The sequence below is a fragment of the Alligator mississippiensis genome, chromosome 8, assembly GCF_030867095.1.
Source record: "Alligator mississippiensis isolate rAllMis1 chromosome 8, rAllMis1, whole genome shotgun sequence".
In the NCBI taxonomy this organism is placed as follows: Eukaryota; Metazoa; Chordata; order Crocodylia; family Alligatoridae; genus Alligator; species Alligator mississippiensis.
This window is the reverse complement of record NC_081831.1, coordinates 82,989,202-83,003,549: the sequence shown is the minus strand read 5'-3', so window position 1 is coordinate 83,003,549 and position 14,348 is coordinate 82,989,202. Positions and strand designations below refer to the sequence as shown.

General features: G+C 60.9%; 1 protein-coding gene across 10 annotated transcripts in view; it reads right to left on the bottom strand.

Annotated features, from left to right (window-relative positions):
- DLG3 (discs large MAGUK scaffold protein 3) overlaps positions 1-14,348 on the bottom strand; it is a 115,757-nt gene that overhangs the window by 24,687 nt on the left and 76,722 nt on the right. For 7 of the 10 annotated variants that reach the window (XM_019492817.2, XM_019492816.2, XM_019492815.2 and 4 more), the window contains 2 exons: positions 8,988-9,144; positions 6,956-7,058 (listed from right to left, as the gene is read on the bottom strand). In XM_019492817.2, coding sequence (XP_019348362.2) covers positions 6,956-7,058; positions 8,988-9,144 — 260 coding nt within the window. The other 3 variants (XM_019492823.2, XM_059732937.1, XM_059732938.1) reach the window with 3 other exon arrangements.

The window sequence follows — 14,348 nt, the reverse complement described above, 5'->3', positions numbered from 1 at the left end:
CCGAGAGACACGAGATGTTGCCTACGCTTGGAGCAAGACCAGAGCAGGTGCTGCAGAGACACCCATCGGGCACTGGCCTTTTGCTGGGATGGTCGGAGCCAGTGCCCCGAGGGGAGGGAGCTGTGCGAGCACAGGATCTGTACCTGGCTCTGGCGGCAGGGCTGTGCTGCTTGGGCGGAGGGCAGGAGGCACACCCAGCCGACACAGCTGAGCCAGCAGAACGGCAGGGCACGCCAGGCCAGAGCTGCTGGCTCCCCGCGAGGCCCAGGTCACTGTGGTGCGGTGCGCCGGCACCCGTGGCCTCCCCAGAGACACTCAGCCCGGCAGAGCCTGGCATTCCTGCTGCACCAATCTGCTCCAACCCCGGGGCTTTCCTGGGAAGTTTTGCTTGGGCTGTGGAAGAGCGCCGGAAGCCAAGAGGCAGATGGGGACTGTCTCCGTCTGTGGGGAGGATTTGGCCAGCGTAGCGCAGCGGGAAGGGCACGGGATGCCTGCAGTCAGGGTCTCCTTCGACCCGCTGTTAGTAGGTAAGCTCTGCAGCAGAGGTCAGATCCACCTCTGCTCAAGTCCCCGTCTCTTCTGAGCCGGGCAAATGTTACCTCCACCCCAGCTGCTTGGACTGTGTTGTTCGGGAGCTGGGCACCATGCCCTGGGCTCAGAGGCTGCAGCTCGTTATTGCCACTAGCCCATCACCACAGAAAAGCACTTCTGCCCAGTGATCATTCCCCCTGCCAGGAGTGGAGAAGCCAGGGGTCATGCCAGATGCTGCCACAGGTCTCACAAGGACACAGAGGAGCACTCCCCTGACCTGCCACCTTCCAAGAAATCCCTGGACTTTGAACTCTCTGCAGAAACCGAATGGATTTGGGTGCCCAGACGGCGAAGCTCTCGGATCCAAGAGGCTATTGTCTGCATCTGTCTCTCCGGCCTCACAGTGAAATAATTCCTCCTAGGCTTGTGTTTATCGCGAGCCCCATACCCCGAGCCAGTTGCTGTTTCTGCGGTAAAGCCACGCAGTCAACGGAGGCAGAAGGCAGCTGGGTAGTAACCCAACAGTCCCGGGAAGAGCGATCCCCAGCATGCAACTACCCCACGCCCATGCAGGAGCCGTGACTACGGCAGGCCCTGCGCCTGGCGTGTGGAGCCGGGGCAGGAGCCCATGTGGCCTGCTGGCTGCAATGGCCGAGTACGAGTCCTCCTGCCCAGAGCCAGATCTGCCAAATGCTTTGCTGAGCATCCTGCGGTCCAGCTGCAGGCGGCATGGAGATGGCGGTCAGCTGTGCCCCTGGACACAGCCAGCTGTGAGATGGTGATGGAGCCAGGATCTCCATCCTGCTGTCCGCTCTGGATCTACAGTGCTGCGCTTTGCCTGGCGAGTCCCACGGTTACAAGAGAGGGCCCCTAGGACCTGACAAACCAGGCCTCTCTGCTAAACCCCAAAGGCATCTGCCACCAAACAGCTGCTACTTTCTTGCTCTAGCTCCTTTCTCGGGGGTTTGCTAGGGTCACTGGAAAGGAAGTCTCAGACGGCTTTCTCCAGCCAAAGGAGAGAAAGCAACCATCAAAGAGGGAGGCGAGCACAGGGGAAGGGTGCCTCTGGGCAGCGGCATCAGGAACTGGAAAGGAGCCCTGCACCATGGGTCGTGCTCCAAAGGCCCAAGATCCAGCGGAAGGATGTGACTGTGAAACATCCCAAGTCACGATACCCAAGAGGTCCCCAGTGCCAGTTTCTAACAGACAACACCATGCGTGGTAGGGACCAGGCCGCAGGGGACAGCAGGGAGACTTGCTTGGGAAAGTGGCGGGGGCTTGCAGAGAGCAGCGCAGCCAGCTCTGCCGAATGCACGTTTGCTTTGGGAGCAGGGAACTGTGAGCTCCCCACGATGGCCGAAGGAGCCACTCCAGAGGCAATCTCTCTGTCTCATGCTACCAAGATGTCCTTGTTTTCAAGGCACCTCAGTTCACTGCAGTCACTCCCTCCCTGCTTGAACCCACAGCACGCCTCTGCTCCCTGGGCGTGGGCAGAGGAGCCTGGATCCAGCTGTGCAACTTTCTTAAAAGTCACCGCAGCCCTTCAGGTTTCCCTGCTGGGATCAGCCAGGAAGAACGATGACAGCGAAGAGGGCGCCCTGCCCCTTCCTGGAAGCTTATGCCATCATCGAAATCGCGGCGCTGGTGCCAGGGGATGGCAACGCTCGCCAGACGAGAAACTGAAACAAGGGACTCCGGTCAACGCAGACCACTGCAGGGAAGGGCTGCTTTTGCTTAGACGGCTTGCAGAAACCTCTGCACCAGGCCAGCTGGCGCCGGGTACCAGTCCATCTGCCTTGCCACTCCTTCGTGCAGAAGGGGGGATGGGGTGGCACCTCAGAGACTAACGCATTCAGAAAGGCGTAAGCTTTGGTAGGCAGCAGCCTACCTGGTCTGTGCTAACACCTGCTAGCACCTGATGAAAGAGGCTGTCACCTATGGAAATGTATGCCTTTCTGAATTAGTTTCTAAGGTGCCACCCTGCCCTGCCTTCTGACCTCAGACTAACATGGCTGCTATTCTTTCCCAGTTTAACTTGGCTTCCCTCCCACGACTACGTGGATGATATTAAGAGGGCAGAAGCTGTAGAGAGTCAGGCAAGTCACTAAGTCTCCACTCTGACCCAGAAGCTTCAGGGAGCCGGCCCGAGCACTATTAAACAGCATGCACTGATTTATCAGAGTCTGAGCAAAAAGCCTCTCCCTTGTTCACAAGGGCCGGGCAGATAAGAGCACAAGCACTCAAATTAACAATTGCAAGGTAAAAGGGGTGGGGATTTGCCATGTGCCAGCTTCTCCAGTTAACGATCCATTAACCTGTGCTCCTAGACGGGACCCACACCGCCCCTGCTGATGGCTGAGCTTCCGCACGCAAGGGCATGCTGTGGAGCTGACATGCACTTCCATCCGGCAATAACAAGCAGCTGATATGCCCAGGCCCTACGCTTGCAGCTTTCACCTCGTAGCTAATAATGAATTTCTGCCAGTTCCTTTCACGGACATGCACTGCCAGGTTAAGCACGTACCTACTGCATTCAATGTACAGGTTCATCGCAACTGTCTGCCTTCCCTAGCGCTCTGCTCGCCCCTTCAATGCCGGGCACTATATTTGCTCCGAGAACGCCACAGCTGCTTGCTGTGACAACTTCGGATCAGTCGAACCGGCGTTAAGACACTCGTGCGCCTGAAGCCATTGTGCTATGAAGTCACGTGACAGTCGTGACAACACAGGAAGGCCACGTGCTATGAACCCCAGTGATTTCTGAGCCAAAGGCAAAAGGGGGCCAAGATCCTGCTCTCTGCCCTTTGCTGCATGCAAGAAATACTCAGCCCACACTGCTCGTTTCTGTCAAACCCGCTTTGCAAACACAGCCTGAAATACAGGAACACAGAGGACTCCTGGACGCACACCCCTACCACAGCCATCCATCTCCCTCGCAGCTGGGCCTGGGAGGGGGAGAAGCAAGAGCACGCGAAGGGACTGGCAGGGTGCTCACCTGGACAAAGACAGGTTGAGAAAAAGACAAGGTCCAGGGAAGGCTGAAAGCTTTCACCATGAAGAGAGAGGCCAGAGAGGCGGCAGAGAGAGCGAGCGCTCCCGTGCATCCTCATGCACAGCACAACACAACACAAGGGGTCAAGGACGGGGAACAACGTGCAAACTGAGGATGGGAATCTGCATCCTGAAGTCCCAGCACAGACCCAAGGGCCGCGAACGCCAAGAGCCTCCGCACCCGAGACCAGCACGATCGCTGCTCACGGGCGGCCTGCTTCCGGGGCAGACCGCGTGCGAGCTGCTGCAGGAGAGCTCCGACTCCGTCCGGCGGGTCCATGTTGAAACCCCAGGCCCCAAGGAACATGTAGTGGGGAACGAAACACCTGCCCTTCCCTTCCCTTCCCAGGGATGTGCAGAGCCTCCCGGCTCCCCTGCCTGCGGCACGCTGGGTCCGTGGCTTTGGCACAGAGGTGCAAGGCAGCCTGGCGCGGGAGAGGCTGAGGCAGCGCCGGCTGGCTGCCGATACCTTCGCAAGGCAATTACAGGCAAACCTGCTCCTTTTAAAAACACGGTTTAATTAGCATCTTGCGAGGATGCTGCTGAAGCTGTGCAAGGCGCAGCCCTGCAACGCCGGCCTGCCGCCTCCTGGGGCCCTTTGCAACCGGGAGCTGCCCCGGACAACCAGCCATCTGCCCCGGCCCTGCGACCAATGCCTCCCCACAGGCTCTCCCCTGGGGGCTGCCTGCAGAGCACAGCCCCCCCCCCCCGCTCCAGCAGCCCGGAGGGGATCCCCTGGCGGCACCGAGCCGCGCGGCCCACAGCCGGCAGGTCCCCCGCGGGACCCGGCAGCCGGCCCGCGCTGGCTCCGGCACGCGGCCACACGACCGCTTCCCGCGCGGCAGCCATCCCGGCGCAGCACCGCTCGGTCTGCCACGGACAGACAGGCTCTGCTTCCAGCCAGCGCGGCGAGGCGGCCGGGACTGCGCCCCCCGTCAGGCAGACGCGGAGGAGCCCCCCGGCCCGCGGCCCCGCAACCCTCCTCTTGGCGCCGGCCCCGAGCGGGTGCCTGCGGCGCGCCCCTCCGCGGGGCACAGCCCGCCGCCCCCTCCTCCGCGCGGGGCATCGCGAGCCTCAGGCCTAGTTCTCCAGGGGGTCGGGGCCGCCCCCGCCCTCGCTCGCACCGGCACTCGGCTCGCCGGGGCACAGCCGCGCGCCGCCCCGGGGGTCCCCGCCCCGCTGTCCCCCCGGCTGCAGCGGCACCTCGCGGCCTGGGCCCTGCTCACCGGAGCCGGGCGATGCGGGGCCTGTGGCCGCAGGCCCGGGCGGGGTGGGGGTGTTGGGGGGGTGTCCCCCCGCCCCCCCACCTGTGCGTTGCCCCGCGACGCCCCCCCCCGCCCCCCTCACCTGTGCGTTGCCCCGCCCCGCCTGCGCGTTGCCCCGCGACGCCGCCCCCCCCCCCTCACCTGCGCGTTGCCCCGCGACGCCCCCGCCCCGCACACAAAGCGTCGCAGCCGGACTGGCGGGAGGAGCAGGCCCCGCCCCAGCCAATCCGAGCACCGGCCCCGCCCCGCGCGCCAATCGGGGCCCGCGCCCCGCCCCGTCCCCGCTCGGCCTACCCGCGTCCACGTCGTTTGCATGCCGAGCCCCGCCCCCCGCCCGTTCATGCGCGCGCTGCCCCGGGATGCTCCATGCGCCCCCCCCCCCCGGGGCACGTGCTGCCTCACCTTTCCCTGCTGCAGCCCGACCCATTGCTCGCGCTCTGTTTGCCCCCCCCTGCGCTTTCCCTCCAAGCAGGGCTGGACACAGCCGGCATATGGTTGCTCTGCCCTCTGGGCATCCCTACACCGCCCAGCCCAGCCCGGCCCCTCTGGGCTCGGAGACCCCGCACGCTTCGCATCCCTGGAGGAGAGCGGGAGCGCGACTGCAGTGTCCACCGGGGTCTTGGCACCGACCGTCTCGGGGATCACGACGCACAGAGACGCACCGAAGCGATTCCCCGCGCACGCCGGATCTCCTCCTCCAGGCCAGGTGTCACCAGAAGAAATCCTGGCGCCAGCACGGCTCCTGGAGCAGCACTCCGCTCCCAGGACTCAGCCAGCACTTATGGACACCGTCTATACAGACAACGACCGCGCCACGATGCCCCCGATAAACCCGGGGTGCGTCCACGCCTCGAGCCCCGTGCCCAGCTCCGGTCCCGCGCCTCACCAGGGCACAGACGAGCTGGGGGTGCAGAGGAGGGCAGCACGGATGATGGGGTGCGGAGGGGCTTCCCGGCCAGGAGAGACCAGACAGGCCGGGCCTGTTCAGCTCAGAAGAGAGACGCTTGGGTGGGGGCAGGAGAAGTGCTTACAAAATACTCAATGGTGAAGAAATGCAAAAATCTAGACCTCTTGGTTCAGAGATGATACCTTCTATTAGACCAACTAAGAAGCTGCAAAGAAAATGGTATTTTTTGCAAGCTTTCGGGCTCACACGCCCTTCCTCAGGCTCAGGGAAAGTTACTTCACTTTTGCACAGAGAAAGCTGAAGCTGGAAATCTGCCCTAGGCACTTTTTACCATCCTTAACTTTCCCTGAGCCTGAGGAAGGGCGCGTGAGCCCGAAAGCTTGCAGAAAAACACCATTTTCTTTGCAGCTTCTCAGCTGGTCTAATAAAAGATATCCAAGGGTTCTAGGTTTTTGCATTTCTTTTTGTCTCAGACCAACACGGCTACCAAGTACATCCCTAAATGGTGAAGAGAAAGTCAACGGATTTATCGTTGACTCCCTTTTATCTGCCCACTTTGCACCTCTTCGACTGCTCTTTCAGCTCCGGAGCCCCAGACAACCCTCCCCGCCAGCCCCAGCCAGCGCGCAGCACCGCTCCCGCACTGGCCTCTCTCCCAGTCTGCCGCGGTTTGTCCGAGGCACCGAGGGTGGCGGGTGTAGGAGCTGGCTGCTGGGTCCCTCTACGGCAGCGGTTCCCAAACTCAGACAATTGCGCACCACCACTTTAAAACGATACAACCTTGAGTACCACCAGCAATTTTTTGTCATATAAAGTCATTATAATAAATCTGTGAACACGGAGCACTGACAGGCTGCCTGCGCACCGCGGATTGGGAACTGCTGCTCCGTGGGGGAAAGGAAGGGGCTTGGGGAGCATCCGTGCGAGCGCAGCATCCGCCTTCCGCTAGGGTGGCAGCGAGGCAGCGGGGAGCTACACGGGCTCTGCCGGCCTTGCCCTGGCTCCCCGAGCGTGGATCCGTTCGGCCAAGGAGCCGCTAGATCCAGGATCCCAGGCCCCACGGCCGACAGCGAGAGCCACAATGAGGTGACAAGGAGGAGGCAGGCGCAGTGAGCGTCCCGTGGGGCTGATGTGAGGCCGTGGCTGGGGCAGGGCAGGGCAGGCGGAGGTGCCTGGAGGGCTGGTTTCAGCTGTCTCCTACCTTCAGGCCTGTACTGGGCGATGATGGTCACCGTCTGTCCTGCCCGCTTCAGGGCTGCGGCCGCCTGCTCATGAGTCGCATTGCGGAGGTTCGCCCCATTTACCTGACCGGAAACAAAACGACAGCATCGGGCTTTAGTTCACCAGCCCAGCCCCCTTCCCTCTCCGCTTCCAGCCTCTCCCCTGGCTGCTGCCTGCTCAGATGCCCCTTCCCTTGAGCTGATGCTGCCTGGAGGTGCTAGGATCCCAGTTCATGTCTTGCCCTTTGCAATGCCTTCCTACTTATATGTCACCCCAGAGCTCATCCCAGCCGGGGACCCAGCTGGAGATCGCCAGCTGCACTCGGGCCCTCCACAACCGGACTGATGGCGGAGAAAGGTGCATGGGGAAGACGCTGCCCTGCATAGCCAGGGTGCGTGCCTGCATGAAGGATCCGCTGGTCCTTCCTTCCACCACCTTCTCCTGGCTGAGTACGTGACAGGAATTGAAGAGGCAACTGCTGCAAATAGCCCCTGCGGAGACTGCACACGCACTGGCTCAGCTCTAGGTATGCTCGCAGTCTGCTACCCCACAGCCCTCCTTTGCCCAGGTGATTCGGTGCCTCTGCCTCATCCCTGCATGCCGCCCAGGAGGAGGTACCAGCCCTCCTTCGCTGGAGGCGGACCGCACGGTCCAGACAACGAGATGGAGTCGCCCTTTGGACCTTGCTGAGCTCTCAGCTGCATCGGGTTATCTTTCCAGCAGCAAGACAAGCTCCAGATGAGCCTTGGCAGCTACACAGTTAAATGTCTCTGAATCTGGCACTGTGGCTTTCCAGCCTGACTCCACGGCATCTCCCGAGGGCTCCCAGCAGTTCGAAATCCAGCCGAGCTAGAAAATCAGTAATAGCTAGCATAGCCTGAGCAAGAGCAGGGGCAGCTTTCTCGCTCCCGGCACTGCCGAGGTATCCTCTGCTGCTCCTCTCCGGGGCCCCGTTCCACCTGTGCCGATGCCCCTCAGTCCTGACCTGCAGGTCCCCAGCTACTCCAGTTCCACTCGTGCCAGTTACTGTGGTTGTTTCCTATGCACAAATGTGCACTCGGGACTTCATTAAAAGCTGCTTTCTCCTGGGACTCCATCTGGGTTTGAACCCAGGTCTCTAGAGGTAAAATGTTCTTGCCTAGCAAATCTGCCCGTGAATTGAAAAGGAAGAAAATCCTTCTTTAGCCATGGGCGAATCAGTAACTTTTGATCTAAGCCTGTTCACGTCAGAACTTGAGAAGAACATTTCTCTGGTGACAAAGTGCTAAAGTCAAAGGAAGCAGCAACCACCCTGGGCCAACCCAGACCAGTCTGTTCACCTGCGCTCAGGCATTAACTCCTTATGCCTGAAACTGAAACCCTCTTCAGCTAAATCCAGCCTGGCTAGATTAATTTAGCAAGAGCTCAGCATTTGGCCCCTGGAAGGAGAACGAGAAGTGAGACTTGTGCAGTAGTGCAGCCATCTGCACTGCTGCACGAGACCGGCTCTAATCCTGAGCGCGGCACCCCCTCGTTGGCCTGGCGAAAGCAGAGCTGAGACCCGTGGAGGGTGGGGAATTGGCCCGTCGCTCGTCGGCAGTCCCCGCTGCGCAGGTGTGGGAGTCAGACCGGCGGGACAGCGCCTGGCATGCAGGGTTTGGGGGTGCCCCATGGAAGGAAGACGTGCCTGGCATCCGCCCACTCGCCAGCAGACAAGAGGTTTCGGCAGCGCTTTGCTGTCTCCCGTCCTGCTTGGCCACTGGGGTTATAACAGCACAGCCTGGTAGCTGAGCCTCCCCGCCCCAGCTCTGCCTGTCAGCCCAGCCTCACTTTGCTGCGGAAAAAGCCAGACAGGTTTGTGCCCACACTGGTGAGACCTTGGTTGTCACTAGGGACTCAGCCCACAGGAGGTGAAAGGAGGGGACAGGGGCCCTACAAATGCCAGCAGGGCCGCTTGCTGCTGGACAGGCGACAGCAGCCTCAGCACAGGAGCTCTGCAGCTGGTTGAGGGCCCCCGCGGCGATGGGACTCACCGAAAGGATGCGGTCTCCTCTCCGCAGCTCCCCACTGAGGTCGGCAGGGCCTCCGGCCAGGATAAAGGAGACGAAGATCCCCTCTCCATCCTCGCCTCCAACGATGTTGAAGCCCAGTCCCGTGGAGCCTTTGTGCAGGATGATTTTCCGGGGCTCTCTAGGTGAAGAGACACCAGACATTTAGAGGGCAGGGAAGCTGCACGCAGTGCCCTGGCTGTGGTGCTCTCCAGGTGTGCAGGAGGCAGGCAGCTTTCTGCCACACCTGGAATCCGGCAGGGCTGGAATCTCCCCCTGCATCCTGAGCTCAGCCTCTCGCCGCTCGCTCGTCAGCCAGTAACGAGGGGGTTGACGAATCACAGAGCAGGTGCTGGGAGTTGCACCAGCCCAGGTCACGAGACCTGGGCAGAAGGCTGGAGGAATGTGGAGCTCAGCGACTGGCTGAACGGGCCTCTTTGTGCGCAGAGGGACGGCGCTGGGGAGGAAGGACTTTGCCTCCAGAGCAGCGCTCTGCAATGGGCTCAGCAAAGGCCGTAGCCTGGGCAACGTGCTCCTGGCTGGCAGTGAGCGGGGAGGCATTAACCAGGTCGTCAGACTAGGAGTAATCGTTCAAGACAGCATCGGGGAGGTGACCCGCACAGTACACTTTGCATATTTGAAGACAGCGTGTGACAGCCTCCGGCACAGCCACTCATGAGTGCCTGGAGGCCTGATAGCGAACCAGCACTAACAATTCCTATCATCAGGCGCTGTTTGCACACTTAGAGCATGCGCAGACCTGGGCACAGGCACTTGTGCCAAACAGGGATGCTCCCTTTGACCGTTCCTGTTTGCCTTTGTCACTGATGTCATTGCGAGAGAAGGCGCCGTCTCACGGCTTTAAAACAGCATGCCACCAGATCTTGACTGTTTGCTGATGAAACGGTGCTTCTACGTTACAGTTTAAACCGCCAGAGCGAAAAACCAGTCCAGCATCAGGAAAATACAGGGGCAAATAAAAATCGAGCCTAATGAGCACGCCTGCCTGTTCCAACTCCAGCCCTGCGATCAAAGGCAGAGGAATACATGTGGTAAGTCGATTAACATACCTTGGCAAGAGCATGCAACCCTGCGGGGATGTCCAGGAGGCAATAACGTCACGACTTGGCCAGGTGACAGTGGCATTGATCAGCTTAAACAAGATTTGGCCTCTGAACATGGACTTTAGAAAGGCCAAACTCCACATCTCAGTCCAAATGCTATTTCCACTTGAATATGTGGAAGTGAAAGCTGGAAACTCACCAAAAGATACAGATGTCTAACTAACTTCAAACACCCATGAAAATACTAGGCATTAACTGGAATGACTGTACAGCAAATGCCGAGACGTGTCAGAGTTCAACTACCCCAGCGCTTTCCAACCGTTATGCATTTGCAGAGCCCAGGCTGACTGGTGCCTCCTGAGTCTGGGGGGGCACAACTTGTGGGTGGGCCTGGGGCCGGGCCAAAAGCCCCATATCCACTCCTGTATTTCTGTGCCATGGCTTAGTGCCCCCCCAACACACTGCTGGCCCACGTGGCAAAAAACTGCCCCATCCTGAGCAGTGCCAAGTTGGGGGCCAATCTCAGGGGGGGCATGTGCCCCCCCGTGACTGCCCTACCAGTTGCCTGTGATGGACCCCTAACATTTTTCAAATGGAAGTGCGGACCCCTTTTTTATTCTAAGTGTGGGTATTCATGGACTTATTCGCAGCTGGGGAAAGGAAGACTTTGGGCTGGGAGCTACGCTGGGATCATGGAGAGTTGCAGCCCGGGCAACCCGCCGCAGGGCTAGGGCGGCTGGGCGGCAGCATTGCAGGGACGCTCTCATGCGAGCCCTGCAGGACAGACGCACCGGGGACAGGCTGTAGCCCTTTCACTGACACAGGCATCCTGGCAGCAATGTACAGCACGGGGCACGGCCCACCAGCCGAAACAGCCTCCTCGGCCCCCCTCGGTTGGGGCGAGTGCTACTCAGCGAGAGGGGCCTTGCAGGAGAGCGATGGGAGGAGGAGAGAAGCAGGAGGTGCTGGGTGCCCGGTAGGAAAGTCTGGCTCTCCCGGCTTTGCCCCCTCATCCCAGTCCTGCAGGGAAGGGGTCAGGCTGCCTTCCCCCAGTCTTGGCCAGCCTTTTGCCGTATGGCTACGAGCTCTGGCTGTGGCAGCTAAACAAGTATGTCCACTCAAGCATTTACCCCTTCTGATGGCTGAACCTGCAGCCTGGGAGCCCCGAGCGCCACGGCTTTAGTGTTTCACCAGACAGGCAGGCAGGCACCGCTGTCCCAGCTGCAGCGAGGGCTCCTCCGTGCAAGGCAGCTCCCCACCGGGGCCCAGAGCCGCAGACACCAGCTCCGGGACACAGAGACCTTGCACCGCCACGACACAAGCATCTGTGCCCAGCTCCAGCCCACGGGGGTGAATGGGAATGGCGCACACCGCCTCTGCCCTTGAATGCAAGCCCTGAGGTCACAGCGAGCAGCCTGGACAATCTCAACCCAGACAGCAAGGACTTCTGGCCAGCGCCAGAGTCATGTCCACCTGCGCACAAAGGTGCAGAAACCTCCCCCTGCTCGCTGCCAGAACCGCGGTCCCTTCTCCCCTGCCCGCAGCTCTACCGGAGCTGGCGTAGCAGCACGGCGGTATGGTACCTCTGGTTGCGTTGCCTCCGGGGGTCTGGCTGCTGTCTGGAGGGAGAGATGGATGCGGGGTGTCCCTTGTAGGACATGGATGATGAGACGTTGACGGTGAACATTGCAGAGCTCCCCGCTCTGCTCGCGGCCTCGCTGCCTGGCTGCTGCTCCTCGCAGGGAAGTGCGGAGAGGAATGTCCTGAATGCTCTCAGCTCTGCTCCCCTGCTCTGTTTATCTCTGCCGTCTCTCCCGGTAGCGCGCAGGGCACTCAGCGTCTTCAGCCCGGCTCCGGCTTTTTTATAGAAGCGCGGAGAGGACGCAGACTTCGGCACGCACTTCACTCCACCGAGGCCTCGTGGGCTTAACTCGTTCCTCCCCTGGCAGGCAAAGCCAACGCCGTCCGAGCCGAAGCGAGGGGCCGCAGAGGGAAGGCCAGATGGACTTGGAGCACCTCGAGACGATGGCCCCACTCTCCCAGTCCCTGCTGCCAGCATGGGCGCGCCGGCAGCTTTGTAACCCCCCCTCTCTCAGAAACACAGAACGGCAGGGCATCAAAGCACCGTCTGCACCCCCAGGACGACAGGTGTGTCCGGCTGAAGCTCCACGTGCGGGCTGTGGCTCGCTGGCCGAAGGTCCCTTGGCTCATGCTGCCCGTGCAGACAGGTGCACGCAGTCTGGGGCTCTGCGCCCACCGGGCTGCTCACAAAGTCACTAAAGGGGCAAGTAACGGCACTCTGAAATGCTCTGCTGCGGGCGGCTTGCGCGGCTGTCTGCCCAGGCAAAGCAGGAGGACGGTGTATCAGCCTCTGTTCTCTGGCCTGGCAACAGCGGTGAGCACCGCATGCTGAGGGCGTCTGTCAGGGCAGCCTCGTGCCCGCACCAGGGACCAGTGTGCCAGCACATGCCACCCAAGGGGCTTTCAAAGGAGCCGTCGGGTACGTGTGCTTGCAGACAGACACACTATGCCTGCAATGTCTAACAGAGCGCTACCTTCAGCCGCTGCCCCCCAACCTGCCGTCTGCACCCTCGCTCCACCCCAGCCTGCACGGCCTGCCCCAGGCCCCTTCCTCTCGCTTCCAGCTCTGTGCTGGCAAGTAGGGGCGGGCGGCAGGACTCACTCCGGGGAACTCACCAGCATGGAGGGGCTGAGCCTGGGGCGGCGGAGCTGGAGCGCAGCGAGGCTGCCCGTGGGGAGCTGGGCGGAGAGCACGCATGGTGCAAAGCAAGGCAGTGCCTGCCCTGAGCTGCCTTTGCGGGTGCGGGGACCACAGTCCCCAGACACTCCAGTATCCTCCCCCCAGGCCTGGAGGCTTTGCCTGGGAGAAGGGAGGGATGGCTCTGGCCCCACTCACCCTGGCCCCCAGAGGCAGCGGGTGCTGCAGGAGCCAGGGGTCCCTTGCTGCTATGGAGCCACTGGGAAGGAGACCTGCCCCACTGCTCTGAGCAGCAGCGCCCTTAATCCCTAGGCATGTGCTCAGCTTGCAGGAAGGAGACTGCTCCCCAGAAGAGACCAGTGCCTTCCCCATCTGGGGCTGCTCCAGTTTTTTGGCTATGCTGCAGTGCAGAGAGCAGTGCTGAACTGACCCCCGCACTAGGCTTCAGGCCACCAGGCTTTCTGCAGATACGTACGAGCGCTGTTTCTCCTGCTCGTCGGAGGTTGGCTTGCCGGGGAGAACGTGCTGCAGACGATGAGCTGTAAGCGGAGATCTTGCCCTGCCTTGTGTCTTGCTCATCAGCCTTGTGTCTTGCTCACCAGCTTTAGAAAGAAAAACTCTCTCAGGATTTTCCATGCCGTCAGAGTCCATTTCTCTCCTGGGGCTGGAAAGGCCTCTTGGTTCTGTTCCTGGTCTCCTCAGGGCCCCCATCTCCCGTGCGACTCACTGGGTGATGGTCACTGCTCTTGCAGGACAGCGCTGCTGCCTGTGGAGGGGCGGTCCACCCACCGCTGAGCCCAGTATGACGCGTTGTGTGCCCTGGGAATCATCTTCGGACGGTAGCTCTCCACGTGACCGGGAGCAGAGCAGACCTCTGAACTGCAATGCCGTGCCTGTGAACAGATGACAGCCCGGACCGGCGGCGCTGCTCCCTGTGCGCGGGAAAATGAAAACAGGAACAAATGAATGGCCGTTCTGCCTCAGCCCGGAGCCCGATGATGAGTCCAGCATCCGCTCGGACAACGGCTGGTACCAGACGCTTGGGAGGGAGGTGGGTGAAGGATGCTCTGGCTGTGGCCGCACTATAAGGACTCGGACAAGAGTTCAGAAAGGGAGGATAAGGAAGGATGTCTTTTGTTCAGTGCAACAGGCCAGAATCTTCTCTTACACCCCTGGAGGAGGAGTAGGGAGCTACCCCCGGAGACGGAGTCTCAGTCTGACGTTACGGCCCCACATTCAAGAAGATACAAGGGGATCATCACCACCTACAAGGGGTCAGGGCAGAGATGCCTCTAGCAGCACGCTGGGCTCTAAGGGTCATTTCTAACTCGACTGGAGCGGTGCCACTCGCTGCAGGGCTGCACCTCAGCCCCAGCCTGGGCCACGGGGTCAGGGCTGACTCAGACCCCGATGGCAGGCAGGAAAGGGCTAGCAATCCTCTTCTGACACGGCCGTTTAGTGGAGAGGCTATGTCTTATCATGCAACTGTGAAGTGCCTCCGGAGACCACACTGGCCTCTGTCCGGACGTTGGGTGCCGCAGGGTGCTCTCGCTGCCTGCAGGT